General features: G+C 38.6%; 5 protein-coding genes across 9 annotated transcripts; 4 read left to right on the forward strand and 1 right to left on the reverse strand.

Moving 5' to 3' along the window:
• Positions 1-2,452: 2,452 nt before the first annotated feature.
• ringer (tubulin polymerization-promoting protein ringmaker) lies at positions 2,453-7,488 on the reverse strand. 4 transcript variants are annotated; one of them, XM_017909501.1, is made up of 4 exons: positions 7,348-7,488; positions 3,682-4,060; positions 3,474-3,606; positions 2,453-2,987 (listed from the first exon to the last, which is right to left on the reverse strand). In XM_017909501.1, the coding sequence occupies exons 2-4, from the start codon at positions 4,050-4,052 to the stop codon at positions 2,808-2,810; spliced, it is 684 nt and encodes a 227-aa protein (XP_017764990.1). In that variant the 5' UTR covers positions 4,053-4,060; positions 7,348-7,488; the 3' UTR covers positions 2,453-2,807. The 4 variants fall into 4 exon arrangements, with proteins under 4 accessions (XP_017764990.1, XP_017764992.1, XP_017764991.1 ...); XM_017909503.1 differs by having other exon boundaries at positions 7,317-7,488; XM_017909502.1 differs by lacking the exon at positions 7,348-7,488 and adding an exon at positions 6,025-6,200.
• A 1,616-nt stretch (positions 7,489-9,104) lies between these two features.
• LOC108554285 (aldose reductase) lies at positions 9,105-13,263 on the forward strand. The gene is made up of 7 exons (XM_017909497.1): positions 9,105-9,160; positions 11,568-11,690; positions 11,836-12,003; positions 12,065-12,181; positions 12,318-12,716; positions 12,808-12,956; positions 13,032-13,263. The coding sequence occupies exons 2-7, from the start codon at positions 11,616-11,618 to the stop codon at positions 13,072-13,074; spliced, it is 951 nt and encodes a 316-aa protein (XP_017764986.1). The 5' UTR covers positions 9,105-9,160; positions 11,568-11,615; the 3' UTR covers positions 13,075-13,263.
• LOC108554253 (tRNA methyltransferase 1) lies at positions 9,530-11,068 on the forward strand. Its single transcript, XM_017909458.1, has one exon. It carries the CDS (start codon positions 9,530-9,532, stop codon positions 11,066-11,068), a length of 1,539 nt encoding a protein of 512 aa, XP_017764947.1.
• Positions 13,264-13,386: 123 nt separating the features above from the next.
• LOC108554286 (aldose reductase-like) lies at positions 13,387-15,934 on the forward strand. Of its 2 annotated transcripts, none has more exons than XM_017909499.1 (7): positions 13,387-13,719; positions 13,914-14,081; positions 14,139-14,255; positions 14,339-14,533; positions 14,609-14,806; positions 14,915-14,994; positions 15,131-15,190. In XM_017909499.1, exons 1-6 carry the CDS (start codon positions 13,648-13,650, stop codon positions 14,984-14,986), a joined length of 822 nt encoding a protein of 273 aa, XP_017764988.1. In that variant the 5' UTR covers positions 13,387-13,647; the 3' UTR covers positions 14,987-14,994; positions 15,131-15,190. The 2 variants fall into 2 exon arrangements, with proteins under 2 accessions (XP_017764988.1, XP_017764987.1); XM_017909498.1 differs by lacking the exon at positions 14,915-14,994 and adding an exon at positions 15,361-15,934 and having other exon boundaries at positions 13,398-13,719; positions 15,131-15,279.
• A 756-nt stretch (positions 15,935-16,690) lies between these two features.
• LOC108554282 (uncharacterized) lies at positions 16,691-17,673 on the forward strand. Its single transcript, XM_017909493.1, has 2 exons — positions 16,691-16,719; positions 16,872-17,673. Exons 1-2 carry the CDS (start codon positions 16,700-16,702, stop codon positions 17,671-17,673), a joined length of 822 nt encoding a protein of 273 aa, XP_017764982.1. The 5' UTR covers positions 16,691-16,699.
• The last annotated feature ends 267 nt before the right edge of the window (positions 17,674-17,940 follow it).

The following is a 17,940-nucleotide window of genomic DNA, read 5'->3' on the forward strand; positions in this document are numbered from 1 at the left end:
TCTTTCTTTCTTTTCTTTAAATGTACTACCAGAAAGAAAACCGTGTATACGTAAAACGGAAGAAAGAACTCGTCTATAAAAGAGAATTTTGATATTCCAGCGTTCAACGATTTGTCCAGCCGATACATTAAACATGGCTGCCGTTTTTCCACGCGTGTGAAACGCCACACGTAACGATCTCGCTGACGTATTTATAATGCACTCGCTTGCCAAGCATTTAATTACACCTATTCCTCTGTAATCTGTTACGATTCGACCGGTTTCACGATCGTGTCCGAATTTATGTTAGACAAGGCATGCAAAGTTGCATGAACTTCGGTTACAACTACGATATTATTTGTCTCTGCCTTGGAGCACAGAGGTTCGAAATAAACGAACTTTTTATCGAAAACATTCTACCACCTTTCTTTCCGCTTTCCCTTGAGAAGGTCCCTAGGAGAGCACGATTGATGGGGTAACTGGGAATTCGTTATCGTTCAACTCGCCTTTATTATTTCGGATGATCGGATGTCCCCTGAAATAGGGAGAGCCACGATCGAGGTACGTTGTCCCTTAAATAAGTGTACATCGATTAGAGAGAACTCGTAAAGTGCGTTACGAATACGACGATGACACTCTTGCGAAAGCGAGATAATTTTCCGAGTGAAAATAAAAAGCTGAGAGTACATAGGGAGATAAGCAGAACATAGAGAAAACGCAAATATTATCGTCAAACGAAATCCTTTCAATTGGTACCTTTCCCAAGGTATAGGAAAAACGAAGAAGTATCTTTATCCCGATCCTTTCGGGACAGAGATAAATTGAATAAATAAAACATATAGTGTCGCTTTCACAGGCGTGTCGCCAATTGAGAACGGTGAGTTACGCGTGTTACGCTTCACCTAGAATATCTCCAAGAGTTAGTACCAAGAGTTACGGATTTTGGTCTCGAGTCTGCCGCCATTGCGCGCTAGGCGGCCACTTTTTAAGTACACTTTAGTTCGATTAATATATGCATACGCAAATATCATAAGAATAATCATAAATATCTGGAAATCCGCATGATCACATCGATGAGACCACGAGTCATCGTATACTCCGACGTTAGTGTCGATTGTAGACATTGTACGTATATCGTTTCGCGATCAGAAAGTAGCATTGCACCAAAAACCAGCGCGGCGATCAGAGAATAGCAGATTACACGCATGTACGATTAAATAGAAGAAGTTACAGTCGTCTGCTCTGCAGCTTCCGCGTCGTCGTTTCATACTCTCATATGAAACGACCCATCGACTCCTATCTCTGACTAGCATTCGCCTCGCACGAATCTACATTGTCACTTCCATATACCTTGCTCTGGGACACTTTTGATACATCTGTACGCGATCGAGGATAGTGTATAAAAGAATGTCGAAGCTCGAGTAACATCGTATTTGAACTTTTCATTGAACACGTAGTCTACGTTTGATTGACAAGTGAACGAAGAAGAAACGAGCAATAGCATTTGTACTCACGACCCTGTCGAACTGGTTGTACGATAAATTGAAAAGAAAAAGGACGGGAAAGAAAAACATAAGAAACGAGAGCCGTGTTAAATCGGAACCTTAAATGGTTCGAATCGTTCGAGAATAGGATAGAATTTCATAAGAACAGTCAAACGATTCGTTCATCATCGGAGAAGGATCGTCCACGAAATTGCATAGACCTATTTCCTCGCCTGTCCCCGTGCGATCCCAGTTTAATGATCAGTTCCAACGAGACCACCTGCATCGAATTACCCGTACTTTAGATTCGTTGAGAACTGTGTCACGAATAAATCCATCGGTCTCGTTGGAACCGTATCACGTCTGGGCTCGATTATCCAGCGAAAAGCGAAGCGAATCGACGAGCCGGCTGACGTGGTATGAAATACGAAGCAAACGAAGCGCGTTAGACGATCTTTAAAGTGACGGTAATCGATGACACGGCGATCTATGAATATTTCAACGAACGATTTGCATTCGGAAGATTAGCGACAAACTGTCAATATCCGCGTTGGCCCAAGATGGAAATTGGCCTAGCTTCGAGGTGTTACGTTTACGCAAATCGTTTCAGCTTGATCTTAACCCTTTCGCTACGGGCGGACTCGCCGCCGTGACGAAACTGTGCATCGTCAGAGGCATTTGGTTTGCTGAGTATTGAGTTCCGTAATAAGCAAATATAACAAAATACTAAAATACTATAGCAAAACAAAATACTCACGCTGCATGTCCAGAGTGAGATAATTGATGTGCAATAACTGCAGATGCTCGTCGTATGTACAATACGTGGCATTTTATGGAGAGCGACTATAGTCGCCCATAGTACCTCAGTGGTAATTGATGGAGAGCGATTATAGTCGCCCGTAGTACCTCATTGGCATCATATGGAGAGCGAATATAGTCGCCCGTAGTAGCGAAAGAGTTAAACGCATCGTCGAGGTCTATAGTAGCGATCGTCTGTCGGAGAAAGACCGTACCAAGTTCACTAACCACGTGTCCTGAACACCAGCTCCCCGAATCGCTGTTCGTCGCGTGGAAGCGCGGTCGTGAACGAGATTCCCGACGTTTCCTCGCTGGATCGCCTGCAAAGGGTACCATCGAGGAAAGCTCCCAACGCGTTCGTCGATCATCGTCGTTCCCTGCGTCGATTGTCTGCGGTACCGTTCAACGGGCTGCGACGGAAGATCCTTGTGCCTGGCGAGGAACGCGACAACGAGGACGAGGCAGGAACGCGACGGCGTTTCGTGTGAGGTGCGTGGACGGGACAACAGAGTGTCGAAGACATCACAGAAGCGCGCGAATCGCAAGCTAGTGAGCCTTGTAAGTGCCTTTGTTCTGGTAGCCCTGCACGTAGTCAGATTGGTCGGGCAGGTCCTTTCGACCAGCGATGCCTTTGCCCCTCCCGCTCTCGTCGAATCTCTGCTTGTGCGACCCGGTGTACTTGCTGACGTCCGTCAGTCTGTCTACCGTGGAGGCTGCTTTCCCAGCCTAAAAATTTGCAGGAAATGTACAATAATTCGATGGGAAACGATACAGGGCGACTGGAATGAAACGATGCGTCAGGTCTCGACACTTGAAGGATATTTTCTCGATATTACTCATAAGTCTATAAGTATTTCTCAGGATTAAATGTCTTTTTCTAGAAGACTCTTAGGACATTTAAGAAATATTGGTATAATTAAGACGAAGGTTACTCGTTTATCTCGACGCGTGGGCGAGAATTTAAGATTAATTGCTAGAAATTATGTCCATAGATCTGACGACAACGTAAATCTTCAGTGTCGATACCGTGACGGGCAAGGTCAAGGCAGTAAGTGGGCAAACTGCACCTGCTTTACACCGATGTATGAAATCGTGGGAGAAACTCGTCGCCATCGATCGCACGAGTTGACAGAAACTATGAACCTATGTTCCCTATTCGTGGTCACTTCAGAGATGAACATTGGAATCGACAAACTTCCTTTTGATACTTACACCTGCAGCGCCAGTGACGCCGGGTAGTCCACAGTTGGCCATTTTCTTCTTCATCTCCGTCAAGTCGACCTTCTTGTTCTTGGCCAGCTCCTCCAAGAACGTTTTGTATTGTTCGATGCCTAATTTCATGGATCTAAAAACGAAACGAGTCCCATATAAGTCGTCTAATTCGCCATACTGTCTTAATAATAGATACAAGCTCTCGTACTTGTGTTTCTTGAAATAAATGCCCGTATCGGTAGTGGTGATCTTCTTCGCATCGATCACCTTCGCCTGTTTCATCCATTTGTCGCTCTGACTCAACGTGATCAACTTCCCGTCGCTTTTCGGGTCACCGAATTTCGAGAACGCCTTAAAGTTTGCCAAAAAGCTGCCAGACTGCGAGGCGCCCGGGCTGCTGGGCGTCGAGCTTCCGGTCTCGTCGTCGATTTTCAAATTTGCTGCCTTATTAGCCACAGCCTCCTCCTCCTTCCCGGCATCGTTCGTCTCCTTGGCCTCTTTCTTCTCAGCCTCGGTATCGCTTTTCTCCGCCTGGACGTCGTTCTTCTCTACCTTCGAGTCGTTTTTCTCCGCCTGCATGCTTGCACCTGAAATCGCACGAACGGAATGAGCGAGGAAGCTCGAGGTCTCTGGGCTGGTTTAAACTATGATCGGCGTGGAAAAATCGAAAAGGCGTTGCATGATTCGAAGCGACTGTATCAGGGTCAAGTTTGAGCAAAAAAACCAAAGCACTAGGTGTATCTACAAGATAGACACGTCGGCGACGTTTTGAGGTCAAGTAACGCGAGCTATCGATTTAACATAATTCCCGTAGGCGGTCCTGTGAAATTGACACTTACGTGCTAATCAGCGATTGAATAATGCTCTTTAATCGACACAGATTACGCACGGTTACGTAAACCCTGCGATGTAGACAAACACGATCTGTCCTGCTAATTTCGTCGATTAATACCGTTCTTGTCCCGGGTCGTTAATTAATACCTGTTCCACGTCTCGGGCTAATCTGTGGACGATCTTATCCACGAGTCGCGAACAATGTTTCTCGATTAAGTTAATCACCGACGATGGAAACAGAGAAAGTCGATCGACTATATTGACAGTAGTTGGGCTATTTCGTATCGGTTTGTTTACTACGTGGACGGTATTGTGCCAGCTCGAGCATTGTCACGAATAATGGATTCGAGAGTACAATGTCCCGAATCTAACTCTTGTTTAACTCTTTATATTCCGCCGAGAAGAGTATTCCCTGTTCAATTCCGCAGCTCTATCTTCTCTTCAGCTAGCAGGCCTCGCTGCAACAATAATAGGAATCAAACTATCTGTCCTTCGGGAGATGGTATATTCAGTTCCCCATTCCTTCGATCACTCGCCTAAATTCTGTTATCGTGTCAGCTTCGTATCAATTATTAACCCTTTGCACTCGAGAGGCGCCTCTCAGTCGCCATTTAAACAGATTCTAAACATGGACGTTAATTAATATATCAAATTCGCAATTATCCAACGATGCGTGGAATGTCGAAGTAAAATAATTCTACGTCTTAATTTGCATGCGATTTCTTATTTACCGATTTAAAAATATCGTCGACTTTATGGCAGAAAATGTTCGAACTACTATTTTTCTGAAATGAAAAAATCACCGAGTGCAAAGGGTTAAGTCTTCGTCAAATAATCATTCCTTCTCCGAAAACTGAAGCGGGGGTAACAGAATTTCTCAAGTACCCTCCTCGAAACGCGATTTTTATCAGAAAACAGTACCATTATTGGCGAAGCTAATAGAACCATAATTTATCAGGAGCTATTCACGTATACTCTCGTTCATGGTTGTTTCACCACTCTCACCGTGCATCTAGGCAAATAATATCGCGCGCATGACAATCTAATCGGACTATACGTTTATTTTCCATTCGACCAAGGACGATGACTGTTCCATCGCGATTTCACGAGGACCGCGAGCCTCGATGGACCAGCTCCCAATCGGACTAGGTCTTAACCGATGTTGTCTTGCATATGGCGATATTGACATTCCACTAGAGTGTATAGGCGCAGTTAGTTGGTCGCGACGAAACGCGATCGGTTGCAAAGCGATTTTCAGGCCAGGTGAGAACGAATCGGTACGTCTCTCCCCGCAATGGAACGCTAGGAACGGTGGAAGGCCAACGCCGGGCTGGAGACACGTTGTTATTTCATGACTATAAATAGAGATTACGACGACAGTCGTGTTAGCGCAATTAGCAAGGAACAGGAAGCGAAGCGGGAGGGGCGATTGAGTAATACCGATCAGGTGTCCAACGTGTGCGTATTCCGCGTACCTGCGAAGGAATATACGCGAATTTCTACGACATTGACCTTTGCTCTCTCTCTCTCTCTCTCTTATCCATCGAGAGAAGAAATTACCGTCTTACGTGCATACAGAATGATCTGCAAAGATATCGTCTCCGACCTGTCTGCCGATTTCCCAAAGATACCAGGAATCAGCGGACGAGTACGATTTCGACAGAGTATTCTGTATTATTCCACGACAAAAGAGATTGCGACTAGGCTCGGGACTCACCGTGTCAATAGTACTCGAAGAACTCGCAAGAACGAGCCTAATTACACGAAATGGCTCCGAATTAGCAGGAACAACCGAGTAATCACTGCCGCATCGTTACACCAGTCGACTTGCCACGAATAAAACTGTATCTATTTGCACGATAGAAAGTGATAAGCGGCGACTTGTTCGCGAAGAGTTATCGGCGACAGACGAACCAGCCAACTGGCGACAGAAGGAAACGCAGAGCACCCAGCCGCGGTTTGTGTACAAGTTGAAAAGCTGTTGAACGCGGGTTTCGACGAGGAATCTGTGCCGTAGGGCGCATGTGTTATATCGATCTCCTCGTTCAACGGAGCACGCAGTCACCCTCTCAATATATCTTTGAAACTGCGTTTCACCCTCGGCTGCAGCCGAAATGAGAGCCGCAGGGGTCCATTCTAACAAACCCTGCACGATGCACGATCAGTCCCGCTATTAAAATCCCCGATCGTGATCCACTCAGCGTTTACGTCCCGTGAGAAACCGACCGAGGCCTGACGAAATTCCTAACATCGAGCGAAACTAAGCTACGTAGACCTCGTAGACTAGGAAATTTTAATTATCGGTTCGTCAGAATTAATACAAGTCGAGTATATCGTGAATATTTCTATATTCTACCTATCTTTATCTTTAATCGTAAACGATGATTCAGAGATTTATCAAAAAATCAAGTTCCAAAGAATCGCGTGTATCGGTATGAGAAGTGATACAAATAGTCGTGAGTTTTGCTTCTATAATTTGCAAAGTATCCGAGCTCCGTTCGATGGAGAGCCGTTCCAAGTTGGACGGGTTTGTTGGCAAGCGGATTTCGCGTGTGACTGCATCGTTATATTTGATAACAGACACGAGATCTCGGCACGTAGGATGAGACAAAGTCGTCATCCCTTATCTCCGGCTGGTGAACGCTCACGCCGGTTTTCGGGAAAGAAAATGCGACGCTTATGCGACGCTTATCTTCGCATAGTATGCCTCCATCCGCTTTTATATTAGGTCGTTACGTCAACGATGTATTGCGACGAGCGTAGAAATAGCCGAATTTCGTCATTCGAGTAATGGAAACGGGACTGAATGAAATCCACGCCGATATTAATAAGGGACGTTGACACGTGATCGAATTGTTCGGGGTGAACAGCTCAGCCGAGACGTATGTACGTACGTACGTACATAGGCTGTTGAACTGATTTAAGATATCGACATGGTGAATATTCAATCATGCGAATGCGCGTTTAATTTCGATAATTATTGGTATTAAATTGAACTTTGTTTCGTACTTGATACGCAAATGCGATTATGACTGATCACCTTTTCAGCTAGGTTATCGCCACGCACCACTATGCAGCCTCTTCAGAATGCTCACGCACTATATTGATTCTCCAAGTTCGCCGAACACGATTCCTAGTGTATTTTAGACACGTTCATCACCGCGATTCCAGCCTGGATGAGACTGAGAACGAAACTGAACGTACTCTACTACTACCGCCAACAGCATCCCCACCTACACCAACAATACCTTCAGTTATGCTCGTCGTTCTATCACCTACTTTCTTCCTCTATGCACGAAAATCGTTATTATCCTCTAACTTTATTTTATCCAGTCTTAATCCTTCATTTTACCGTGCTCGCGTTTTCCTTCTATTATTTTTTTCTATGCCGGACGACAAATTACTCTAATCTCTGGAGTATTTACTTAACAAACGCAACATGTATTTTCAACGTTATACGATTAGAGATATGGAATTGGATAATTGCAAGGACAAATATTATATAGAAATATGTTAGATAACTCGCAACGAGTAGACGAGATATAGTAAAGAGGGAGAGATAACGTAGGTAATTTATTTATTTCGCGATTGCACAAACCTCGTGGATAAAGTAGAACTTTGATTACTTGCAGGTCTTTTTCTATAAGTTTTAATCTGACTCGGCTGACTCGAACACAGAGTGTAGTATTCTAAGGCTGCATCAATCACAGTCGGTAAAAGCTTTTAGCTAAAGCCACCCGTGTATACGCAGAATCGACTTCTAAGAACATCCTTGACCTGGTTCTCATGGATGTCAGAAAGTTTAAAGTTGACTTTTCTGCATACAAGTAGTATGACTCAACGATATGTCGTACGAGTTACAATTGGCTACGCCTCACCACTGATTGTACGGAGGCTATAGGTACGACACGTACGCGTAAATGTTTGATCGGGTAACGACAGATCGTTAGCTCATTTCACGTTATGACCCTCGAGCCTCTATGAGAATTATGGATTACTACTTTGTACACCGACGCAAAGCTATATAGGATCAATCGAAAATGCAGATTAATTTGTTCACACCTACAAGCGGTTACTGCGCTCTAGCCGCCGATAAAGAGGATGCACCAGCAATTAACATAATTTGCTTTCGTTGTGCAATTCTTTAAACGAGTTCCCGTTAATGACTCGAGTGATACAAGAGGATCTTAAAATAAATGTGACACGTAAAATGCATGTCGTAATGAGGCTTTTGTCGAGTGAAATTCGTATTCGAATCTAAACTTGATTCGCGTTGAAGGACTTGTTGCACGATGCATATAAATCACATCGCTTGTTGCTTCATTGTAGGCTGACTACAACGAGGCAAACATAACTATTCATTTTGCGAAGGTATTATTTAGGTTGAAGATGATAAGCACGATCGATAGCAGAATTAAATTTTTTATAGACTAAGCGATCAGGGCTTTCTATTTTATTCTACTAATATACCTAATCTGAGAAACATATTATCCGATGTTTTATTTCGAAGTATAAACTATTTACATTCAAATTGGCTACCATAAATTTTGATAGTAGGAAATTAAAATGAATCTTGTAAGTTAATAGTATACAAAGATCTTATGCTTGAATTTAAATTTTGAAACCAATTTCAATTTTATCCAAATTAAATTATATTTATTTTTTATAATCATTAAAACGTTCCTCGTCTTCGCTACCTCAAATTCTTACTTAACTACAGTCTGCGGTATTGATAGTAGGTACAGCATAGTGCTGCCATCATTTAACAAAGCGCAATACTACAGTATTTGACAACAATCTATTACCGTGAAAATATAACCTGGTGGACGTTGGTCTCATTTAGTAACTATAAGGTATATAAAACATATTAAATAATTTATAATTGTAATTATAATTTTAAACTATTAACATTTAATACTTTAAAATTTTACGTAATCCTTACGGTACTTTTTATACATGATATGGTGAATGCAATATCACATCTTGAAATGCTACTCGATAATTAGAAACTTTTTAAATAAGACAAAATATTTTTATAGTAAGTATTCATTTATTTTTATAACTTAATTTAAATTTCCTTTCACATTTATATAAGTAAAGCCTTATCGTGTTAAGTTACTAAATAGAAGATGAAATGTTATCGATACTCTTACACAAATTACTTAATTAGATGTTTACAGATTTAATCTATTAAAATAATTACTTTTATACCCATAGTTAACATGGAACATTGTGCAAAAAAGCCAAAATTAGATAATGCAAGTATAAAAGAAGGAGAAGCAGAAATTTTAGTAGACAATACAAATGTATTCTATAATCCTGTTCAAGAATTTAATAGAGATCTTAGTGCAGCTGTATTATCAACTTACATAGCAAATATAAACAAACAAGCAGCAAAAATACCGCAAAAAGAAGATGGAATTACTATATTGGAAGCTTTATCTGCAACTGGTTTACGTAGCATTAGATATGCCAAAGAAATACCTGGAATAAAACACATAATAGCCAATGATATTTCTGCAAAAGCAGTGGAAAGTATAAAAAATAATATACAACACAATGGTGTAGAAAATCTTGTAAAACCAAGTCACGAGGATGCAACATTACTTATGTACCAAAGTAGAAAAAATAAGTTTGATGCAATTGATTTAGATCCATATGGTTGTCCTACAACATTTTTGGATGGTGCTGTGCAGTGTGTGTCGGATGGTGGATTGCTTATGATTACAGCCACAGATATGGCTGTATTAGTTGGTAATTCTCCTGAAACTTGTTATCTTAAGTATGGTGCTATCCCCTTAAGATCTAAAGCTTGCCATGAATTGGCATTAAGAATATTATTGCAAACTATTGCTTCTCATGCAGGACGTTATGGTAGATACATAATACCAATGCTTTCTATAAGTGCTGATTTTTATATAAGAGTTTTTGTTAAAGTATTCTCCAGTCAAACTAAATGCAAAGAAAATGCCACTAAAATTGGAATGTTGTACCAATGTACAGGTTGTGAGAGTATTAATACTCAACCATTATGTTACAAAAAGCCCACTGGAGGCTATAAATTAACATCATTGCCATATGTAGATCAACTTTGTAAAATCTGCCATCATAAGCAACATGAAGGAGGACCCATATGGCTAAGTCGTCTCCATGACCAACATTTTGTATCTGACCTTTTGTGTAATTTAGATAACATGAAATTGGGAACATTGAAAAGGATAGAAGGAGTATTAAATGTCATTCATGAAGAACTAGATGTTCCATTATATTACGCCTTTGATCGCCTAATGTCGATAGTCAGATGTGTTACACCATCAATGTTAACATTTCGATCTGCCTTATTAAATGCAGGGTATCATGTATCATATTCTCATGCATGTAAAACATCTATAAAAACAGATGCTCCAAATGAAGTTATATGGGATATTGTACGTGCATGGGAAAAGAATAATCCCGTAAAACGGGAGAAGCTGTCAAATGATAGTGCTGCAATAAAAATATTAGACACACCAATGGCTACAAACGTTTCATTTGATATACATCCTCTAGCCAATCCAGTATCCAGGCAAAACAAGCTAATGCGATTTCAACAAAATCCAACAATCAACTGGGGACCTGGTACTCGTTCGAAAACAAGAGTAGACTTAGAAAATGGAGTTGAAATTTCAAAAAAGATAAAAAATCAGAATAAAAATTCCAAAAGAAATAAATCACATATAACAAAAGATACTAACGAGATAAAACCTTCAGAAAATAATTGAATTCTATTCATACATTTAACAGTAAATTTTCATTAAAAATACGATTGTATATAAATATGTTTCTTATCGATCATTAAATTTTCCTATTCATGTAACAAACATGTAATGTATATTTTTATTAATCATATCTTATAAAACTTATAAAATTGTAAATACGAATATATTCATAATTAAAAATTTTATACCATTCTTTTTTTAAATCGGAAAGAAAATACAACAAATATATTGGTAACATTCAGCAATTTGTGCATATAAATAAGTTTTCATCATGTACCACATTATATATATGAAACATTTTTATAATAATTATTTAGTCGGGAATTCAAAGGAATAGTTGTCACGTGCCTATAGTACAAACCAGTTGTAATCGCGTAACAGGACAAATAAGAATGTATTCCATTCGATATCGACGAAGTAACTCATAATGGAAGTTGTTAAGTGGGGGAAATCTCTCAAAGGCTTTTATATGTTCCGTCTAACTGTCGCATATATATTTTAGAGTGCTAAACGGTCGATCGTAGACACGTTTGAATACAACTACAACAGGATGGCTGCAACAACAGTTACTTTAAGTAACGGATGTAAAGTTCCCGTATTAGGACTTGGTACTTGGCAAGCCGCAGTAAATATCTTTTAACTTTTAATATAATATACAATATTAGACTTCTAAACAAAGAAATAAATATATCAGTGAAAAGATATTTTATACGCATGACATTCATTAACGATAACGATAAATTGTGTAAATTTCGTAAATATTTTCTAAGGATGATCCGAGCGTAGTCGAGCAAGCTGTACGGGATGCAATAGATGCCGGATATCGGCATTTTGACTGTGCTTTTATCTACGGTAATGAAAAGGAAATCGGTAAAGCATTGCGCGAGAAAATCGCCGAAGGTGTTGTGAAAAGGGAAGACCTGTTTATTACAACAAAGGTAATTTTATACATAACGAAACAACTCTTAAACATTACCAATAATATTTTTATATTTTCAGTTATGGAATACAATGCATGAAAAAGACAATGTAGTGCCAGCATGCAAGAGATCGCTTGCAAATTTTGGTCTCGACTACATTGATCTTTATCTTATTCATTGGCCTGTATCTCATAAAGTAAGTATATGCAAAATTTGTAAATTTGAAAATTTGTAAATTTAAAATTGAAATTGTAAATTTGCTATCGATATAACAGCTTTCGGTAAAGGATATCGAAGATATATCAATTTATTAATTTATTAATTGCTTTTAGGATAATACAGAAGGTATATGGCCAGCTGATAAAAAGATGCATAAACAAGATGATTATGTTGACACGTGGCGTGGAATGGAAGAATGTGTAAAACTGGGATTAACAAAGAGTATTGGTCTTAGCAACTTTAATTCCCAGCAGATCGATCGTATATTATCGATCGCCCAAATCAAACCCGTCATGAATCAAGTCGAATGTCATCCAAATTTAAATCAGAAGAAACTGCGAGAATTCTGCGCGCAACGTGGCATTGCTATTACGGCTTACAGCCCTTTTGGTTCCCCTAGGCGTACTTGGGCAAAGCCTACCGATCCACAAGTTACAATTGAAGCACCGGAAATTGTCGAGATTAGCAAGAAGTATGGTAAAACGCCAGCGCAAGTTATTCTGCGATATTTGGTAAATATATCCTATTAGTACCCATAAACAATTATGAAGTAACGATTCATATGAAATGTTTAATCAAAACGATGATTATTGTTTATTGTAGATTGATATTGGCACCATTCCCATTCCAAAATCTTCATCGAAAGATCGTATTAAACAAAATATTAACATTTTCGATTTCAAATTAACCTCACAGGAAATTGCCACCCTTGATAAACTTGATTGCGGACTTCGTATTTGCGCTGCTGTAGAGTAAGTAACAAGTAAAAGCATATATTTCTTCTCTCTTGTTTTTATATTACAATTGTACCTATTTTTTGTATTTAGGATGAAAGAGCACAAGGATTATCCATTTAACCTAGAATTCTAAAAAAGAAGTATTACAAAAATAATTTTATTACCTTATCGTACTCTTTTAAACATATATTCCACGTTATTTTTATTTACATATGTAGTTGTTTGTATCTTGAATAAATCAACGAAATTATAGAAACTGGCAAATGACATTAGTGTTTATCATTCCTCTTGAATATTCAAAACGTACGTTCTGCAAGTTGTTATTTCCCATGCATTTACATACGCTACCGCGGTTTTCAAATTAGATAAATCGTTTCTCGTATTTCTCAAAATAAGTGTTATTTTATCGAACCAAGAATGAAGTTGATAATGTATTATCACTACATTTTATATTAAATATATCAATAACGTTGTGCAATACCAAGAGTACGCGTCTAATCTTGGCTGTACAATTATTCGCATCATCGTTATGTAATAACTATGAAGAATAGACGAATAGAGACGTAGCATGATATATTCTAGTAGTTTCTGAGATATCACTTCATTTGTAATTTTCACTACCAAAGACTCTAACGTTTTTCGAGAAAACAAGCATTCACTGACATCAGATTCGTTCTTCCGACTCGCTCAAGATCTATAATTAGTCATGGCTGAAATACCTACTCTTGCACTTTCCAATGGATACAAAATGCCAGCTCTTGGTCTTGGAACATACCAGGTAAAAATATATTTATACATTTCTTCTAGATGATAAACAATTGTTTACGTTTTACCAATCACAAGTGGATATGCCACATTGAAATTTTCGTTCATTTCTAATTTCTTATGTAACTGTCACATGTTTACATTGCGTGGTTTATTCGAAACGTTTCTTTTAGTTAGATTACGCATTACTAAATTTTGTGTTTTTAGTCGCGCCCTGGTGAAGTAGAAAAGGCCGTAATGGAAGCAATAGACCTAGGATACCGTCATATAGACACTGCATTCTTTTATGGAAATGAGAAAGAAATCGGTGAGGCAGTTCAAGCGAAAATCAAGGATGGAACTGTGAAAAGGGAAGATCTCTTCATTACAACTAAGGTAATTAAACTTTGTATTTAAACAAAATATCTACGTTTCATATGATATTTCTCACAGCTCTGGAATAATTTTCACAAAGAAGAAAGAGTGGTCCCAGCATGTAAGAAATCTTTAGAAAATCTTGGATTAAGTTATATAGATCTTTATCTGATTCATTGGCCATTTGCCTTCCAGGTACGTCCCGATCAACGCACTCTAATTATCCGTGTAATAAGTATTTTTAATTAATTTTTTCAATTATTTCAATTATTTTTCAGGACGGTGATAATTTGTTGCCTAAGACTGAAGATGGGACTCTTATTATGTCGGATACCGATTATCTTGAAACTTGGAAGGGAATGGAAGAATGTGTACGATTAGGATTGACTCGTAGTATTGGAATAAGCAATTTCAACGAAGAACAAATCACTCGTTTACTCGGTGCAGCTAAGATTTTGCCCGTAAATAATCAGGTAATTAAAATTTATATTATTCAATTATCCAATTCACTTTCAAGGATTGTAATAATATAAATTGTTTCTACTTAGGTTGAAGTAAACATAAATTTAAATCAAACACCATTGATAGAATTTTGTAGAAAACACAATATTACGATAACCGGATTTTCTCCGCTGGGGCAACCCGGAAATAGATTTGGCGTGCCAAATTCCTTGGACAATCCAAAACTAATAGAGATTTCGAAAAAGTATAATAAAACAACAGCTCAAATTGCTCTAAGATACATAGTAAGTATGCAGGTTCAACGGGGAGTACTATTTCATGTTTCTTTTCGATTATAGTCGCTTTTTTATGTTTTCATATTCTCTTAATGGTAATGCAAACTGTTCGAATAGAGAGTGGTTGTTTCCAACAGCAAAGATAAGTTTGATAAGAGTTGGACAAACGCAAACACAACCATGACTTGAAAAAGAAGGTTGCGTATGTTATGTCATATGTGAATTAGTTCTCTTACTCGCCGATACGGGCCCTATCATTAAAGTAGAGTCTACTGAAACACGAGTCGTTTATCTGCAGATATGAAATGTAATCTTTTCTTCAAAATATTTCAGTTGCAACAAGGAATCGCCGTCATTCCGAAAACAGTAACATCAAGCCGACTAAAAGAAAATCTAAATATCTGTGATTTTTCTCTAACCGATCAAGAAATGGCGACCATAGCGACAATTGGCACGGGACAACGCGTTTCGCGATTTCTAGAGTACGTACTCTAAATATCCTTCACGTCATAAATTAATGTTTAAACAGTAAGATAATGATGTTACTATCGTTCTTTTTTCAGTGCGCAAAAACACAAATATTATCCATTCAACAAATAGAAGTTTCATTACATACGAGTAAAATGGCAGGAAACAGCTCGTCAAATTCAGTATAAATTAATAGTGAGGTATATCCCCTTTGAACTTACATAATCCCACGCTGTAATTCGGCACTCGTTTGACCCTTATGTAGTCAATTAGATTTATTGAATGCCATGGAAAATTTCGATGCTTCGTACGGTGTGACGTCATACAGCGTAACAAAGCAGACACCGTCATGGACAAGGCTAATTGCATTTAGCCAGTACTAACTATGATTACAAAATACAGACGTATATCGTGGGTAAATAAAATTGCGTAAAAAAAATATTTGTCAAACAGTAGAGTGTAATCTACTTTTTACAAAAATACTGATAAAGTACCTTTCCAATATCTTATGGTACACCTGCAATGTTGAAAACAGCATGCAATCGATATGGCGATAAATGTATTCTAGCAACTATGAAAGGAAACTTGTTCCAAGAACGTATGACGCACTGACAAATCGAATTTCCGTAATTGTTGGAAACGTGATGGCGGAAACGTGATCAACGGACTAGAACGAAACAGAAGGTTGTTGAAAAAATGTTTTTTTAATAAAAGATTAAATATACTAAAATAAAAATCCTATACTAAAACAAATCTTAATTTTTATTTAAAGGTGTCCTACCTTCGTATTCATTGTTTCATATTCTTTGAACAAAGAGAATTTTATAAATACTATAATTTGAACAAATTCAAGCAAAACTTTGTAAAATCCTGAGAAATGTTTGTCATAAATCAAAAAGATTCTATTAAAAAAAAAAAAATTATAATTTATGCTCATTAAGAATTCTGGGCCAGACTTCTTTAAGGTCAATGAATTGCAGACTTTTGTGGGTGAGAACCCCCTTTTCGAATGATTCACTCAACAAGCAAATGCTTATTCTATATTTGCTTCCTACAGTATATGGGTGGAATTTTTTGCCACACGAACGCGATACCATACAACATTTTTACAGTGGTATTTTCCACTGTCCTCGAGCCTTCTCTTCCTATCTGGTTAAAAATGCAAAATGGATTCGTTCAAAAGCGGGATCGATCGTCAACCGAGAAAACAAGAAATTTTCGAAATTTCATTCACACGTACACGATAAATCATACTACGTGTCCTAACTCAAATTTCCCACGTATCGCAATGTTTGGTAAATTCAAGTACGACCTTCGAATAACGACAGTACAGTAAAAGCAATATTCTCGAAAGTATTCATTATAAGCTAGTTGGCGGTCACGTAATCGTGATATGTATTCGTAATAAAGTTACACAGACGACGCAATTACATCATGAATCATATCGTGCAAACGTAAGTTTCATAAACTATCGTATGCATCGAATCACATGCCTGATATTTTTTCTCTTACCGACATCACTTTTATCGATAAAAAAAAAAAAAAAAAAAAAAAAAAAAAAAAAAGGCTTCAAACACAGAACGAAATCATTGGATAATTTTTCTAGATGGAACGCAAAATTTTCGAACAAAACCAAGTCGCCGACGTGCAAGGGAATATTATCGTCGGAAATCATTGGGTCACCAATAATGGCTGATTGCGGTTCCTGGAGATCTAGAATGCTCGCTAAGGTGAAAGACTGCGGCAACGCCATTAAGAACGCGATGGCCTTCGACAAGCAGCCGAACACCTTTGAAACTACGCGAATAGCCGGTAAGAATTGCCAGAGCAATTCTTCCATCCTCTCGAGAGCAACGACTTCTGTGTCCTCAATACCGGATATCATAACGTTTAGTAGTATCGCGTTAAAGTACGAAGAGTACGAGGACGTGCCGGTTCTAACAAGGGACTGTGTACCGAATTCAGACGAAGCAGAGAAATTGGCCACGTCCGTAAAATGGAACGGCCAAACTAACAATACGAATAATTCGTTAAAGCGGTTTGTTTCGGCGGATAACATAACCAGCAGTTCGTTAAAATCTTTTCTGGCGCTGGAGAAGCAGATCAAGGAGGAGTTTTTGAACGAGGAAGAGAACCCGTTCACGAACAAAAAGAAAATTTCCGCAGAACCATTTCTTTCCTACGCGGAAGGCACTGCGGAATTCATTTGGTCGGACGATACAATGGAGGAAAGCATTTCTGGAACAGCATGGAACTCGACAGAACGTTCGAACTCGTTCGATATCGGAAATCCATGCACAAACTCGACGTTCTGCGAGGAGTCTTATGTAAATAAAAATTGTACATCTTCCCCGATTCAGATCTGTCCTTTACGGGATTCCGGTTTCGAAAATAATTTCTCGGTATAAATTTATTGCATTTCTTACGATTATTCATTAAATTTTGCTATTTTCTTTCCTTCCCTTTCTTTTCTTTCTTTTTCTTCTAATACGTCTTATTTATTAAACCTTTTGTAACCTTTCGTACGTAAATCAATAAAGTTTATCACAATGAATACAATCTTCTACATGTACGTATCAGATGAACTCGTGCCTTGTCTATTCCTAACATTCCATCGGCTAAATGTAAACAAAAATATATACTGTTACCGTTACAACCTTGTATTGGTGACATTG

This window comes from Eufriesea mexicana, unplaced genomic scaffold, assembly GCF_001483705.2.
Source record: "Eufriesea mexicana isolate 0111107269 unplaced genomic scaffold, ASM148370v2 scaffold18152, whole genome shotgun sequence".
Classification (NCBI taxonomy): domain Eukaryota; kingdom Metazoa; phylum Arthropoda; class Insecta; order Hymenoptera; family Apidae; genus Eufriesea; species Eufriesea mexicana.